This window comes from Bubalus bubalis, chromosome 15 (assembly GCF_019923935.1).
Source record: "Bubalus bubalis isolate 160015118507 breed Murrah chromosome 15, NDDB_SH_1, whole genome shotgun sequence".
Lineage (NCBI taxonomy): Eukaryota > Metazoa > Chordata > Mammalia > Artiodactyla > Bovidae > Bubalus > Bubalus bubalis.
Genome location: NC_059171.1, coordinates 34,396,873 through 34,414,076, shown reverse-complemented (window position 1 = coordinate 34,414,076; position 17,204 = coordinate 34,396,873). Strand labels below are relative to the sequence as shown.

Below are 17,204 nucleotides of genomic sequence, written 5' to 3'. Positions count from 1 at the left end.
TCAACTGGAAGATCAAGTTGAGAATCTGTCACCAATGAGACAGTTGATTCTGGGAACCAATTTTAAGAGAGTTTTTTTTGAATTCTGTCATAAATTTTTACACTTGACATTTGTTCTTAGCACCATTCATAACCCTTTTTAGATTTGTCTAACTTCTGTTCTCATGCCTCATAGTAAATAGAAATCTTCTCTAAAGAAGGCAAGTTACTTCCCTTCTTTAGGAATCTAAGAACTTAAAATTTTTACTAGCCTACCCTGGTTTGCCATTCAGTTCAGTTCAGTTCAGTTGCTCAGTCGTGTCTGACTCTTTGCGACCCCATGAATCGCAGCACGCCAGGCCTCCCTGTCCCTCACCATCTCCAGGAGTCCACTCAAACTCACGTTCATCAAGTCGGTGATGCCATCCAGCCATCTCATCCTCTGTCGTCCCCTTTTCCTCTTGCCCCCAATCCTTCCCAGCATCAGAGTCTTTTCCAATGAGTCAGCTCTTCGAATGAGGTGGCCAAAGTACTGGAGTTTCAGCTTTAACATTTTTCCTTCCAAAGAACACCCAGGGCTGATCTCCTCTAGAATGGACTGGTTGGATCTGCTTGCAGTCCAAGGGACTCTCAAGAGTCTTCACCAACACCACAGTTCAAAAGCATCAATTCTTCGGTGCTCAGCTTTCTTCACAGCCCAACTCTCACATCCATACATGACCACTGGAAAAACCATAGCCTTGACTAGACGGACCTTTGTTGGCAATGTCTCTGCTTTTCAATATGCTATCTAGGTTGGTCATAACTTTTCTTCCCAGCAGCAAGCGTCTTTTAATTTCATGGCTGCAGTCACCATCTGCAGTGATTTTGGAGCCCAAAAAAAGAAAGTCTGAAACTATTTTCACTGTTTCCCCATCTATTTCCCATGAAGTGATGGGACCAGATGCCATGATCTTTGTTTTCTGAATGTTGAGCTTTAAGCCAACTTTTTCACTTTCTTCTTTCACTTTCATCAAGAGGCTTTTTAGTTCCTCTTCACTTTCTGCCATAACGGTGGTGTCATCTGCATATCTGAGGTTATTGATATTTCTCCTGGCAATCTTGATTCCAGCTTGTGCTTCTTCCAGCCCAGCGTTTCTCATGATGTACTCTGTATAGAAGTTAAATAAGCAGGGTGATAATATACAGCCTTGACGTACTCCTTTTCCTGTTTGGAACCAGTCTGTGGTTCCATGTCCAGTTCTAGCTGTTGCTTCCTGACCTGCGTACAGATTTCTCAAGAGGCAGGTCAGGTGGTCTGGTATTCCCATCTCTTTCAGAATTTTCCACAGTTTATTGTGATCCACACAGTCAAAGGCTTTGGCATAGTCAATAAAGCAGAAATAGATGTTTTTCTGGAGCTCTCTTGCTTTTTCCATGATCCAGCAGATGTTGGCAATTTGATCTCTGGTTCCTCTGCCTTTTCTAAAACCAGCTTGAACATCTGGAAGTTCACAGTTCATGTATTGCTGAAGCCTGGCTTGGAGAATTTTGAGCATTACTTTCCTAGCATGTGAGATGAGTGCAATTGTGTGGTAGTTTGAGCATTCTTTGGCATTGCCTTTCTTTGGGATTGGAATGAAAACTGACCATTTCCAGTCCTGTGGCTACTGCTGGGTTTGCCATTACCTGACCTTTTAAGGCTGTGCATGGGCTATTACTCCCTTTGCTGTTTTAAGCAGTTCACAGCTATTAGTATCTTGATTGTAATTAGAACTGTAAGTTTATAGTTGGTCTATGTCTTTATATATACTCCCACTTTTTCTGCGTTTAATCATAGAATCCAGAGTTTGAAAGTTTTTGAAGTGTTATCTGAGCTAATATTCATTCTCAGCTGTGGTGGTTTATCTGTTGTTAAGAATAATAATAGTATTTACTATTATGATAATAGTATGTTGTTACAGTGATGTTATAATAGTAACATCATCAATATTATTGTTCTTTTGGTCAATAGAGATAAGGTTGAAAAAATTCGACACTGTGGTATTTCATTACTTGGTTCTGTAAGTTAGGATGCATCATACTTGTGCTGTTATTACCCTGTTGTCATAAATGGTCAAGTTCCTCCTTTTTTGCTCACTCTTCTTGAGCTTCTTTGCCTTTGAAGCCCCCTCACATAACCAGTTTTGCTTTTCCAAATCATTAGTTAGATTAGACTCTTAGAACTCAGAATGACACTAGAGTTTATAACAAAGTTTTCTTTGATCGTCATGACTGTCACCATATTTAGCCTCTTAGAGGCAAGGATTAGGAAGGGTTGCATTTATAAAACCGAGATTGGAATTGAAAGCAGTGGGATTTCTGCTTATCGCGTAAGTGAGGGAGGTGTTATTTTTCTCCTTGGGTAGAGAATAGTAACCCAGCCGTCCCCCGTCTGAATTTTAGTATCAGCAGCGTCGCCAGCAGGAGAACATGCAGCGCCAGAGTCGAGGAGAACCCCCGCTCCCTGAGGAGGATCTGTCCAAACTCTTCAAACCGCACCAGCCCCCTGCCAGGATGGATTCTCTGCTCATTGCAGGTACTGCTGGCCATGCAGAGCATGGCTAGTTTTCTTTATTCTTTAGGAAGCAGAAGACGGTGGGAGGTTCACTAACAGTAAGATAGTGTATTTCAAATGGTTGAATGATGAACTTGAATCTGGCACCTGTAATTTCTGAAATTTAAGAGTTTGTCAGTCTTTGTTATTTCTAAGGTCCTCTCAGTGCTCCACGTGGTGTTTATCTTAACAGACACTTCTGAGGTGGGATTATATCAACTTTCTAAAATGAGAAAGTTTTTATTGTGGATCATCTAACATGGAAACCAAGAAAAAGTGTTTATTGTCTCATAATGGAAATGATCATTTAGTTGAAACCCTTTCTTTTGGTGCTCTAGCCTGATTGAGCCTGGCCTGAATGTGGGTATGTGAAATTAATTGTAGTTTTTGACTCGAAGAAGCGTCTCCTTTACTTTGACTCGTATTGTAGCAACATGAGTGTAACTCTGGATGGAGTTTCTCAGGGGATACCTAACATTTAACACTGCCTTAAGGTAGTGGAGGCCCTGTGTCCTGTGCTAGGACCTGATGTTGAATATTTAACATTCATGCTCTTACTTAGCTGTAATAACTTATTTCTGTGTAAATGTGGTTGAATACTGTTTGTTTTAGTCAGCCAGTTGTCCAAGAGATTTGTTAGTGTGAAAATCCAACTCACAGAAAAGCTGATCCTCTACAGTTTCTCATTTCTGTTGACATATTTTAGAGCAGGAGAAAATTCCAAATTCCTTAAAGCTTTCTGGTACATGTATAAATTAAATTTGGGAAACTGAGACACATTTCTTACCTAAGGTCCAGTTTAAGCAAAATTGTATTTCTTACACTTTTAAGAAATGTGTAACTGTCGCATCAGATCAGATCACTCATCTGAGGACTCGGGCAGTAATGGAGCCCTCCCCTCATGTGGACTCCCACTCTGGCTCTGTCTTGGCTCTGGAGGTGCAGCAGGAGGCTGTTAATATTTCCAGAGCATAGACTCAAAACTCCTGTAGTTGTTAACATCTGGGGCAGGGGGATCTGGTCAGTTTCTGTTCTTTGGCTGGTGTCTCCTTTCTACCTGACTGAGAAGAGCTAGTGGTGTTTTCTCACTTCTCTTAGTTACAGTGTTGGTCTGATCTACACTGTCAGTACATTTTGATTGACAACTAACATGTGCTAGTAACCGCTGATTATCTTTTAAAAAGTTGTCGTTTTTCTTCATTCTCCATGTAACCAAGAATGGAAGATAGTTTATCTTCAAAACAACCTACATTGTTTATTATCCCTTATGAGTGAATAGAATTCTTAACTCTTTTAAAACAATTTTTATTGCTGTATAGTTGCTGTACAATATTTTGTAAGTAACAGCTGTGTAATCTAGCGATTCCGTTTCTTTTACATTTATACTCCATTTGTAGTTATTATAAAATATTGGCTATATCCCTGTGTTGTGCAGCCTTTAGCTCACTTTATACCTAATAGTTTGTACCTCTTATTCCCCTACCTCTGTATTACGCCTCCCTTCTTCTCTCTCTCCACTGGTAACCCCTAGTGTGTTCTCTATATCTTTGAATCTGCTTCTTTTTTGTTATTGATTCAAAACATAAAATTCTGTATTATGCTGAGTTTATCATGTGACTAGTATTCTAGGTCATTTTGCAATCTGTGGAACATTATGACTCTTTCTCACTTTCCTGAATGCACAGGCCAGATTAACACTTACTGCCAGAACATCAAGGAGTTCACTGCCCAGAACTTAGGCAAGCTCTTCATGGCCCAGGCTCTTCAAGAATACAACAACTAAGAAGAGGAAGTTGCCAGAAAAAGAAGTTAACATAGACTCTTGAGATCACACTGGGGCAGCTCTTAGAAGAAGCACATTGGAATATTGGAAAGTCTTTCTAGCAATTAATAAAATAAAAATAAAGTAATCTTGACTGCTCGCTCATTTGGTTTTAGACAATATGTGTGTATATATATACATATTATGTTTAGCTTCTTATTTTTCTTTTGCTTATACCTGTGTATTTCTGACGATAAAGCAGGCTCGACCAAAAGTTTCACCCGTTCACACCCACAGGCTTCATCACGTTTGTTACCTTTTTGGCACCATATTTCAGCCACCCAGGCCTGTGCTGCTTGTCCCGACGCCTGACCTGGAGGCCCTGGCACCTACTCTGAATTCTCGGACGTCTTCACTCGCCAGTGAGCGCAGCTGGAGCCCAGGCTTCCTGCTCCTGCCCTGGCACCCCTTGTTCTCAGGCCTGGGATCGCTTGGTGTACTTCCTATGGCTGGCTTTTCATTTCTTCAGATGATGGTTGGCTGGTCCCCATGCTCATAGGCCATTCACTGGGCACAAGAATTTTAAAAAAAAAATAATTTTGCTAAAGGACCATGTTTTGTATGAAAATGAAATTCATTCTGTGTGTGTGTATGTGTTTGAATTGAGGACTTCATGTTTATTTTTTTATACCATGAACTGTATTAATAATTCTGCTAATAGCAAGTTTTATGAGTGGAGAAAGAGGAATTGAGAAATAAGTACTACGAGGGAAAGGACAGTTATAATAATTTTTCATTTGAAAGAAAATTTTTAAAAATCCTGCCATTTGTATAACACCAAAATCAGTGAGTCCCCAAATGGCAGAGGTATGCCTGTGAGACTCTTGCTGTGATTTTCCCTTTGAAGACATGGCCCTAGAAAGATAGTCAAAAGGAATGGGTAACAGATAAGAAGAGAAATCCTTTTTTTTTTTTTTTTTTTTTTTTTTTTTTGCAACACTATTTTGGAGGTAGCACTGGGACCCTAGGATCAATCAGCTGGGTTCCACCCTGGCTCTTTTCCCTTCTTTCCCCTTTAGTGTGCCCTTAGGCAGATGGGCCAGTTGATACGAAGAGCTGACTAATTGGAAAAGGCCCTGATGCTGGGAAAGACTGAAGGCAAAAGGAGAAGACAGTGGCAGAGGATGAGATGGTTGGGTGGCATCACCAACTCAACGGACATGAGTTTGAACAAACTCCAGGAGGCGGTGAAGGATGGGGAAGCCTGCAGTCCATGGGGTTGCAAAGAGTTGGACACTGCTTAGCAACTGAGCAACAACAACATAGACAGGTTGTGCCTGACTCTCCTTGTCCAGAGGAGAGGAGAGAAGGAGACAGGTGTATTACTTACAGAGTGGTGTGAGCACCAGCGGGCTTGTGGGGAGCCGTGGTAGGTGTGGAGCAGCCTCCGTGTGAGCTGTGACCAAGGGTGTGCTCCGGGGTCTCCATTGAGGATATTGGGTTTTTGCTCACATGTAATTTGTTTTCCTAGGATAAATTCCTAGAAGCAGACTTACTGGTCAAAGGGTATATACAGTTCTGAGGCTTTTTATTGCCATGTTACCTTCAGGAACATTATATATACTGCTTTGCAGTCCCTCCATGGTGATTCCTTATTTGAGCGAGCGTGTGTTTGAGTTTGACTCTTAGGCAGAGGGGATTATTGATAGAGCCAGTCCCTGCCTTTGTGGGTGGTAGATTGTTGGTTCATTTCCCGAATTCTTGTTGCCTAGATTTAGAATTTCCTTGTGAATAAAAACAAAGCAGCCTTGAAGTATCAGAGAGCAAACTAAAAAGAAGAAAAGTTGGTTCAAACATAGTCTTACGTAATGTTTCCTCGTGGCATATGGTTAACGGATTCATTCATTCATTATTGTATTTTTTAAAGATGGGAATCTTTCTGAAATTCTGTAGGACTATCTAGGTGCCCATAACTCAGTAATATGTGAGCATATACTTAACAGAAGATTTCAGTAGTTTTTGAGTTAGGAATTACTGTAGTGGGAAAAACTGTTTAGGAAAACATGTCAATGGAAATTAAATCTCCGCAGTATGTAGTGTTAGGGAATAGCTTCTGTTCGGCATTTGATTTGAGTGCTAAATTCTGACATTTTTCAGGAACAAATACATGTGGTTCATCTTCTATAAATATTTGCAGTTTCTTCAAGTTGAAATGAGAAAAGCTCATAAACTGAGTACCAGGTCTAATAAATCATTCACTTACCCAAGAACAAAAAGAACAGAAAAAGCTAGCATGTTAACCAATGGAAAATTAAATGTTATAAGCCAAGAAAAGCAAAGGCTGTTTGATATTAACCCCATAATCATAGATAATGTTTTATAAGGCTCTAGAAAAAGTAGAATTTTTCTTTAAAAATGCCCAAGAGAATGAATCTTTTAGCCTGCCCAAAATACCTTGTCCTTTTAAAATGGGGGTAAAACTAAAATAACTTTCTTCTTCCTTTTTTGAAGCTTGGAAATGGAGATGTGGTTATCTAATGTTAACCTCATTAATGGAGCTCACATACAGTAAATTCTCATGTGCAACATCTAAATATTTAAATTTTAGTGTCTTCTAAAATGTTACTACACTGTTCACAGTATGTTTTTACAACGTTCTTTGGAAAACCTATGTCAACTTTACTTTCAGACCATGCTGGCATTAAACTCGGGTGTGGATATGAGAATGTCATGAAGGAATTTTTTACTTAAGCTGTAAATTCCATCTTACAGTAAACATTTCTCATTCAAATTAAATATGTAATACACTATTCATCAATTTTTTCATTAGGTATCTTTTTCTACCATAATTCTATCAGAGATGGGGCTGATAATACTCAAATTGGGTCAGGATGAGGCTTCCCTGGTGGCTCAGCTGGTAAAGAATCCACCTGCAATGTGGGAGACCTGGGTTTGATCCCTGGGTTTGGAAGATCCCCTGAAGAAGAGAACGGCTACCCACTCCAGTATTCTGGCCTGGAGAATTCCATGGACTGTATAGTCCATGGGCTTCCCTGATAGCTCAGTTGGTAAAAGAATCTGCCTGCAATTAAAAAGACCCCAGTTTGATTCCTGGGTCAGGAATATCCACTGGGGAAAGGACAGGCTATTCATTCCAGTATTCCTGGGCTTCCCTTGTGGCTTAGCTGGTAAAGAATCTGCCTGCAATGTGGGAGACCTGGGTTCGATCCCTGAGTTAAGAAGATGCCCTGGAGAAGAGAAAGGTTACCCACTCCAGTATTCTGGTCTGGAGAATTCCGTGGACTAGAGTCCATGGGGTCACAAAGAGTCGGACATGGACTGTGTGACTTTTAACTTTTCAAATGCTTCAGTTCAGTTCAGTCACTCAGTCATGTCCGACTCTGTGACCCCATGAATTGCAGCACACCAGGCCTCCCTGTCCGTCACCAACTCCTGGAGTTCACCCAAACTCATGTCCATCAAGTCAGTGATGCCATCGAGCCATCTCATCCTCTGTTGTCCCCTGATCCTCCTGACCCCAATCCCTCCCAGCATCAGAGTTGTTTCCAGTGAGTCTACTCTTCGCATGAGGTGGCCAAAGTATTGGGAGTTTCAAATGCTTACTAGGGCTTATTTTAGTAAATAACTTAAGAGTCCCATCTATAGAGAGCATGACTGCGTCATCTTTGCCAGCAGAGGATTCCTTCTTTATTTGGCATGTATGGAAGGGGTGGTTAATAGGTACATAATGAAGGGGAGGCTGAAGATCTGAGTCTATCAGTATTAATAAAGGGAAAAGCAGTGAATGGTTTCTGCTTCCTGTAGCCTGAGAATGTGCTGTGGAGAAGTTCGAACCTGCTTATCTGGTAGTGACTCCCAGACGAGTGTGAGCCTCTTTGGACCCATTGGGACGGGGATTGATGTGACTCATTGAGGTAGAAAAGGAGGCCTGGGGAGCCAGAGCTGTTGGGAAATTACTGATTGTGGAAGCAAACAGCTGTGGCCTAATAGCCGTTGCCTTGAGCTTTCTTGCTACATAGATGCACACTCCCTGTGTGTGTGTATGCTAAGTCACTTCAGTTGTGTCTGACTCTTTGTGACCGTATGGACTGTTGCCTGCCAGGCTCCTCTGTCCATGGGATTCTCCCGGCAAGAATACAGGAGTGGTTGCCATGACCTCCTCCAGGGGATCTTCCCAACCCAGGGATCAAACCCATGTCTCTTAAGTCTCCTGCATTAGCAGGCGGGTTCTTTACCACTAGCGCCACCTGGGAAGTCCCCAGATGCACCTGAAGCCTGCTTGGCTCTGCAGTGTAACCCACAATGGCTATACTGAAACCTCAGTCATGATTTTAGGAATACAGTCCCTGTATGTGGAATGGTTTCAAAGAGCCTCCACCCCCAACTTGCAGAGTTTGGGCCTTTCTATGGGGATTTGGTCTGTCCCAGATAATTCTTTAAATACCTACATCCTCCTTGTTCTCAGAGGCTGTTAAGCTGTCACATGAACTCATGTGATCAGTTTAATAGAATCACAATGTGATTTGGTGGGCTTGATTTTGAAGTCAATTGCCTTTTATTTTTTTTTTTTTTTTACAACTATGAGGTAGGCAGCCCATTTTCAATCTTTTCATTAAATCAATGGCCAGCAGACTGCCAAAGACTGGGTGCAGCCTCAGAACCTCACTAACTTAAGTATTGCAAGGAACCTTTGTGAGATGAGGGGATGGCAGTGGGATGCTGAATCCATGCTTACTGTAGAACTTGTACTCAGTCAGTTCAGTCGCTCAGTTGTGTCCAGCTCTTTGGGAACCCATGGACTTGTTGAACTAAATGCAACCTATGAACAGATAAAGTTTCTTTCCATGTGCCTTCTCCCCTACCAACCCCTCTAATTCCTCTGTATAAAGAAATTGTAATACATGGATGCTGTACTGTTAAGAAACGTAAAAATGATTTTTTTCCTGTTTTAATCCAAAATTGCTGTTTTTACATTTGGACAAAAGCAAAGGACCACTTCATCAGACCCTTAACAATGCAGGGTGTCCGATTTCCAAGAGGCCTTCTTTACAGTTGATTGCAGTAGGAAAATATTCTTACTGCTTCTAGCATTTGTGTCAACCTCAAGGCATAAACCCAGATGTCACTTTTATTTCCTTCAGTAATATTTTTTTTCATTGACCCTTTTCCAGGGCACAGCCATTTCTGGCATCTTCCATCTTCCTTTGTAGACCTGAAGGCAAAGGATTTGTTTAACTTTCAGCAGTGTTTACTGCTCCTGACGGTAAATGGTCCTTGCCTTTTCTTCTTGGGCCGGAGTCGTCTTCTTGCCAACGTTTTACTTTGTATGTATTGGAAACTGTTCTTATTTTGTCAGATCCCCTGGGTAATCTTTCCCCACCTTTGTTTATCTTGTCATTTGGCTTTCATTTCCTTAACCCATTCCTGGACTCAATCTGCTTGTGATTCTTTGGTTTTGATTTTTGCCCTTCTCTGTTTTGAGGCTTTTAAAACTGCACTTCATTCTTAAAGATTTAAATTTTTTTTTTTTTTTCCCTGATGGAATCATGCATCTCTGAATGTCATAATTCTCCAGTCAGGCAAGTGTCCCAGTAACCTCATCTCCTGGATCAAAATGGTGAGGGTCTATTTTTCTCATTGATGCGTACAGCCACCATTACTGCTAATGAAAGGTCTTCATGTGCATTAAGGGGAAAGTAGGCCTCTAATGAGATACAGAGAGGAATTACAGCTGGTGATTCCCACTTCTTGCCCACTGTGCTATAACACAAATGCACTCTCAGGAGGCAGTGGGCGTAAGAAATACGAAAATGCATGTGCTACTACACAAGATACCTAGTCTGGTCTTAATCGTTGAGTGGTGGTGTTTTGGCTTCCAGTCCCTCTGATTTTCTGTGCCTGCCTGTCTGGAGGCGAAAGCCCCAGACATGTGGAAAAGAAAGTGAATAGACTGATGACATTGCATTTGAAACAGCTTTTAAAACAATGTCTTACATTAATAAATTGTTTTACAGTTTGCAAAGTACGTGTTCGTGTGTTTTCTTGTTTGGGATAGGAAAGGTGTACAAACGTGTTATGAAGCCAGTGTATCTGGCACTTGGTAGTTTTTGCTCAGGGATGATGAAATCAAGCTTGAAAAAGGTGTGATTAGTTAAAGCTCACATACTCCTAGGTGGCAGGACCAGGACTGGAGCTCAGGTCTTAAGTTCTCTCTTGAGTACCTGGCACAACCTCTTTGCTCAGCACAACACTAAGAAAATTGTTCTCAACTCACACAGCTTCAGGCTTGTATGATATCGTCACTTCTGCTGTGGTAAGCCATTCTCTCCCCATCTTCCACCAATTTTGGGGAACTGTTTCCCCCTAATTTAGCCCACCCCCTAAATTCGTAGGATCCTAGTGGTGAACCCCCAACATCCTTATAATTAGACCAGGCTGGACACCTCACCCAATTAGTGAGGCTTTTCTGGTAAATAGTAATTGAGATGAAAGGATTCTAATGTCCATTTGGGCTCGTTTCTTCACAAGGGACTATCTAACCTCTTGTTAAACATTTTGTAGTATAGGTTACAAAATGGTGAGTAGCAGAGAGGAGCTTGGGGGGAAGAAGCAGAAAGGTACAAAGGTGGGAAAGAGCTTCCAAGTTCCTAACACTTGGATTTTCTATTTCCAGTCCTTTTCTGAAGCCTGTTTGTATTCCTGCCCTTGGGTCTTAGAAAAACACTTTTGAATCTTCTTAATAACAGTGCCTTTTTTCCCCCTTCAAATTTGAGTTGGTTTCTGTTGCTTTTAACCTCAAAATACCTAATCCAACTCGTGTATATACCAAGGCTTATTTGCTATTAGGCCTTAGTGGGTTTGAGAATGCCTTGCAAGGTAATAGAGGAATCAAAGTTCCTTTGCAGATACATTAATAATATTCTAGAACAGGAGGGAACCCAGCCTGAGCTGTTGGCCACCTCACACACTCTTATTTACCCATGAGGAAACAGGCTCCAAGAACTTTAAATATTGTTTCCAAAATAGCCTAGATCATTCACTCTTCTCTTGTATTATTCTGTGTCTCGACATTTTTAAAAGAGCTTGAGTGTTAAGTGTTGTCCCTGCATGTTCCCACCTTTCTGTTTGTGAGATGCTCTCTGCTGCCCCGTGGAGTTCAGGTGTGTCCTCCTGAGCATTTGGAGCATTATGGTCCCACATTCTCGAGAAAGAGCAAGATGTTAGGGGCTAATTCAAAACCTTTGATAACTATCTCTCTGCCACCCTGACTGTTCCAGCTCAGAAAAGGATGGCAGAGGTGAGCTTTTGCCACTTTGCTGGAGATGAGCGGTGTAAACAGGTGGCTGGGGATTCTAAATTTGGTCTGAAATGAAAAACACTTCAAGCAAACAAAATTAAGTTAGATTCTTTTGACAGTGAAATATTTCTTTAGAGATGCAGATGTCAGTCTTATTAAAAGTACAAATCAGCAATAGAAAAGGATACTTGACAGGGCGTGTGTGTGTGTGTGTGTGTGTGTGTGTGTGTGTCTGTGTGTTTTAAACACGCAGACATGTTGGAACGCCACAACTTAACTTTGCTTTGCCTTCAGATCTTAGGGTGAAATGGCCTGAGGAGACCCCTCCCTCTTCTTCCCATACTTAGGGGAGAGCAGGGAACTGGAGCAATTTGTTAGAAACAAAGACATTTGCATTTGTGATGTTCATGTCATTCTGCTGCTGCTTCTGTGAATTCACAAATGTACAGAAATTCAGAAATCATCTGGGGTAAGAGAAGGAGAAAGGGAAGGTGTTGATTTTGCATTTTGACAAAGCCCTTATGTGATGCATCTCAGATGACAGTCTCCCATCTTGTGCGCACGGACTGTGGCAATTGTGGGCTGCTCTGCTAAAAGGGGTCAGAGGCTGGCCATGCAAATCCTCCATAGCTTCCAAATATATTTAGTGTCAGCAGTAAGTAAATCACTGTTCGCAATTTAACCACGCTCAGACAAAATGATTTTTTTCTCCTGATGCTCTTATGTCCTGGATGCCTGCTTCATTACCTTTTGGAAGAAAAGTCAACCAGACAACCAATTAAGAATGGCATTTTCCTTTAAAAGAATTGAGTGCTGCTTACTCCATCAGTTCAGCTCTTCTGCATCCCTCTTTGTGTCTAACTTTGTTGTTGTTCAGTTGCTCAGTCATGTCTGCAAAACGCCAGGCTTCCCTGTCCTTAACTATCTCCTGGAGTTTGCTCAAACTCATGTCCATTACAGAGAAGGCAACGGCACCCCACTCCAGTACTCTTGCCTGGAAAATCCCATGGACAGAGGAGCCTGGTGGGCTGCAGTCCATGGGGTCACAAAGAGTTGGACACGACTGAGCGACTTCACTTTTGACTTTTCACTTTCATGCATTGGAGAAGGAAATGGCAACCCACTCCAGTGTTCTTGCCTGGAGAATCCCAGGGACGGTGGAGCCTGGTGGGCTGCCGTCTATGGGGTCACACAGAGTCAGACACGACTGAAGTGACTTAGCAGCAGCAGCATGCCCATTGAGTCAGTGATGCCACCCAGCCATCTCATCATCTGTCATCCCCTTCTCCTGCCTTCAGTCTTTCCCAGCATCAGGGTCTTTTCCAATGAGTTGGCTCTTCACATCAGTTGGCCAAAGTATTGGGGCTTTAGCTTCAACGTCAGTCCTTCCAATAAACATTCAGGGTTGATTTCCTTTACGATTGACTGGTTTGATCTCCTTGCTGTCTAAGGGACTCTCAAGAGTCTTTCCCAGCAGCACAGGCAAGTAGGTTTCAGCGTTGTCAATGGAGCATCACTGTGTGATGAAAGTGGAATCACAAACTTGCACTTTCCACACAGTGACTGTTGTGTGTTTCCTCCGTACTGTACATATTAACGTTGGAGCACTTTCTGGTGGTCATTCAGCTGACAGAGGTATAGTACTTGGTGCTCAACTCTGGGGCTGGAATTGCAGGCAGTCCTGACCCTAAGGGACTTAGCCATGGGCAATAGTTCTCTAAAGTGTAGTCCCTGGAGGAGCATCACCTGTGAGCTTGTCAGAAATGCCAATTTGCAGGCCTCCTGCCAGATTTAGGAATTGGGAGTTCTGAGGGTGGAGCTGAACTGGTGTTTTAACAAGCATCTAGGGGCTTCAGAGCCTTGTGAAAGATTCCTCTGGAACAGTGGCAGCTGAATCTGGCTGTGTCATTATCGCCTGGGGAGTTTAAATTCAGGTCTGAAATAGGCCTGGGGAACTTTTTTTAAGATGATTTTGGGAAGAAATAATGCAATAAATTTAGAGTAGCCACCTTTTTTAGAGGTTAAGAGTAATAGTCGTGTCAGGTCCTGGAGAAGGATTCTGAACAGAGCAGAGAGAAGCCAAGGCTGCAGGCATGCTTGGCCAGAACCAGCAGAGGAGAAGGTGGGAGAGAAGGGGAAGGAGGTGGTGGGGGTAAAGGAGGAAGAGGGATGGGGAAAAGCAGGAAGAGGGATGGAGAAGGCAAAGACAGGTGAGATGCACAGGGAGCTCAGAGGGTGGCAATAGCAGGGCTTGTTTACCTGACTCTCCATGGCAGCAGCCACCTAGAGGCAGTGGTATTAACACTTCAGAGAAACGAAACAAGCCTGTGCCACCTAACGTCCTGAAACTGAGTGAAGGCTGGGTGACTGAATTCTGTTTTTAATCCCAGCAGCAGGAAGCAAAAGAATCGTGATAATCTGTTATTCTACCTTCATCCCCAACTCCCCCTAATTAGGGTCAAGGAGTCAGATTTTTTTTTTTTAAATGTGACTCAAATATATTTTTCTAGCAAAAATATAATCACTGAACAGTGACCCCATAGTTGATGATGAAAAGCATATTGATGTTGGGGGAGAAAACAACCACCTTGTGTACTCTCTCCACGGTCAGTTGAAATCATGCATATTCTATTTGAGCTGATAGCTCCGAAATATGACCTATTATATCTTTTGAGAGTTGATGATATAATAGGTCATATTTAAGTGTTACACCAGAGTATGAGAAAAATTCAGCGTTTGGTGATGGGATTTCTTCTTCAGTACCTTTATAAAATTAGCCGGCAGAATGCATTTTTAGCAACTGCAAATTGTAGGGTGCAAAGAATCTTTTCTGGATGGAGACTGCATGGCCAGCGTGGGGAAGGCGCATCTACATGCCTTGGGGCCATCGAAGCAACTCGTTGGAGACATTGAAAGTAGATTTCTCATCTTGCTTGCTGCCAATATCCCTTTCTTCCTCTCTATTTCAGCTTTTTTTAATTTTTGCAGTGTTTTCTGAAATTGTGTTTTTTTTTTGTTAGAAAAGCGTATAGAAATTTAATTTGTCACAGCTTGCATTTAAAACTCGGGAAAAATGAGAAGTAACTGGAAGATAACAGTAGCATCTGCCTAACCAGTTGTTTCAAAACATGGCAATAAAATATTACACTCGAGCCTTGCTATTTTTGTGCCCTGATGCCTGTCATTGGTTTTGATAGATTTCTAACCTCCTCACCAAATTAATATTTTAAGAGGGGGCAGGGGAGGAACGCATGTCATAATTATGGACTTATATTATTCCTGAAGAAAATTTGTAATAAATGAGGCCCTGACTGTAAACTTTATACTATCCATTATTTTCTTTTAAAAAGCAGAAAGAAAAACTCCACTGAGCATATATACAATACCACATTGTTTGATTGACCTGGACTAAAAGGCAGCCTCAGATTTTGGATTCTGCCTTTGGAAAAAAGCCTGCAACTGATTCGGCACATAAATCCTATAAAGAATTTGGATTTAGAGGGAGAGCAAGCAGTTTTAATGGAAGATGCAGTTTATTTGCATTACAAATAGGAGGTATGGGATGATGAAAATGTATTAAATGAACATCCAAAGTCACCCAAGGATGGAGCTTCACTGTTCCTGCAAATGGAATTAGCAGCAACAGCAAGAACTATTCAGATTATTTTAGTGAAAATGAAGTTCCATTTGCCTGTGGTGCAAGGTACAGTGTGTCTTAAATTGGGCATGCCCGGAGCAGTTGTGTGGGCATTCTGGAAAGGCAGGAGGTAGCTACAGCCAGAAGACTGAGGAGGGCAACGCCTGTGAGGTGTTGCAGGCTCTTGATGAGGATGGAAGGAGTGGAGGTGTTTCCTAAAATGTGTTTTGCCAAGAAAGACTAGTTTTGTGGGATGTTTATAGGTGCTACTTGGTGGCAGGGGGCAAGGGGTAAGATCCCAGAGCTTTTCTGGTCAAATAATCTGAAAAAGCTTTGCTTAAACAGCCTTAGACTAATTCTCTACTTCAGTATTAGCACAGCCTTTGGTACACAGAGTGTAGTTTTAAGAAGAAGCAGTATAGCCAGTGGCTGCCCTAGCCAAAGAGCTGGTGAGTATCTGAACACTTACCCGAGTGCCAATGGGCCCGCTGCGCCTGTGTTCTCATTTTTAAAATGGAGAGTGTTAGCTTTATGGACCTACATGAAATTGCCAACATTTGACCTACAAAAAATGAGCAGTTTCATTTTGCTCAGTCCAGTGGTATTAGCATCATATGTTTTTATATAACTATGCATATGGCGCCAGTGGTAAAGAACCTGCCTGCCATTGCAGGAGACAGAAGAGACACAAGTTCAGTCCCAGGGTTGGGAAGATCCCCTGGAAGGGGTCCTGGCAACCCACCCCAGTATTCTTGTCTGGAGAATCCCGTGGACAGAGGAGCCTGGTGGGCTACCTACAGTCCACAGGGTCACACAGAGTTGGACATGACTGAAGTGACTTAGCATGCATGCATGCATACCTCATAGCAGTTGGGAGAATTAAATAAGATAATGTGTAAAAATACATAAATAGAACCCTCAGAGTCAGGAGGTCAGAAGAGGGGCGGTCACATCCAAGGATCATGGTCAAGCCTTCTCATAGAGCAACAGGAAGAAGAAGAACTTCCTGTTCTTGCCTGGCAAGAGTTCAGCCAATAAGACTGTCAAAACTCAGCCAGTGAAAAGCCACTATACTTTGAACTTTAACTTGCTCCAGTGGCTCTGTTCACTACAGCCCTTCCAACTTCCTTTCCCCCTCTGTAAAAGAGTTTTCTCCTTGTTCTGTGGAGACTTGCGTACAGCTTTCTATGGTTGCAGAATTGCAATTCTTTGTTGATCCCAAATAAACCTATTTTTGCTGGACAAATAACCCTATTTTTGCTGGACAAATAACTGGTCGTCTGTTTGTTTTAAATCAACGTGAGTAAAGCTTCTTGCACTCCTGGGAGCAAGCATTCCTGAAGGGTGGATTGACTGTGTGGGCTGTGTGACTGGAATCATGTGACCCCAGAGGCCTTGTCTCTACCAGTAACTCCATGTTGATCAGCCGCTCAGTTGTGTCCAACTCTGACTCCATGGACTGCAGCACAACAGACTTCCCTGTTCTTCACCATCTCCTGGAGTTTGTTCAAATCATGTCTGTTGAATTGGTGATGCCATCCAACCATCTCATCCTCTGTTGCCCTCTTCTTCTGCCTTCAATTTTCCCCAGCATCAGGGTCTTTTCCAATGAGTCAGTTCTTCGCATCAGGTGACCAAAGTATTGGAGCTTCAGCTTCAGCATCAGTCCGTCCACTGAATATTCAGGGTTGATTTCCTTCAGGATTGACTGGTTTGATCTCCTTGTTGTCCAAGGGGTTCTCAAGAATCTTCTCCAGTGCCACAGTTTAAAAGCATCAATTCTTTGGCACTCAGCCTTCTTTATACTCCAACTCTCACACCCATACATGACTACTGGAAAAACCATAGCTTTGACTATCCAGACTTTCATTGGCAAAGTGATGTCTCTGCTTTTTAATATGCTGTCTAGCAGCAGCTGTCTCCTAGCACCTTGA

At 42.2% G+C, this 17,204-nt stretch overlaps 1 protein-coding gene across 1 annotated transcript in view; it reads left to right on the top strand.

The window, feature by feature from the left end:
- The window catches only part of EIF3H (eukaryotic translation initiation factor 3 subunit H), a 98,213-nt gene extending 93,750 nt beyond the window's left edge, over nucleotides 1-4,463 (top strand). Inside the window, exons 7-8 of the mRNA XM_006061043.3 lie at nucleotides 2,403-2,535; nucleotides 4,239-4,463. Coding sequence (XP_006061105.1) covers nucleotides 2,403-2,535; nucleotides 4,239-4,336 — 231 coding nt within the window. The 3' untranslated portion in view covers nucleotides 4,337-4,463. The remainder of the gene's footprint in view (nucleotides 1-2,402; nucleotides 2,536-4,238) is intronic.
- The last annotated feature ends 12,741 nt before the right edge of the window (nucleotides 4,464-17,204 follow it).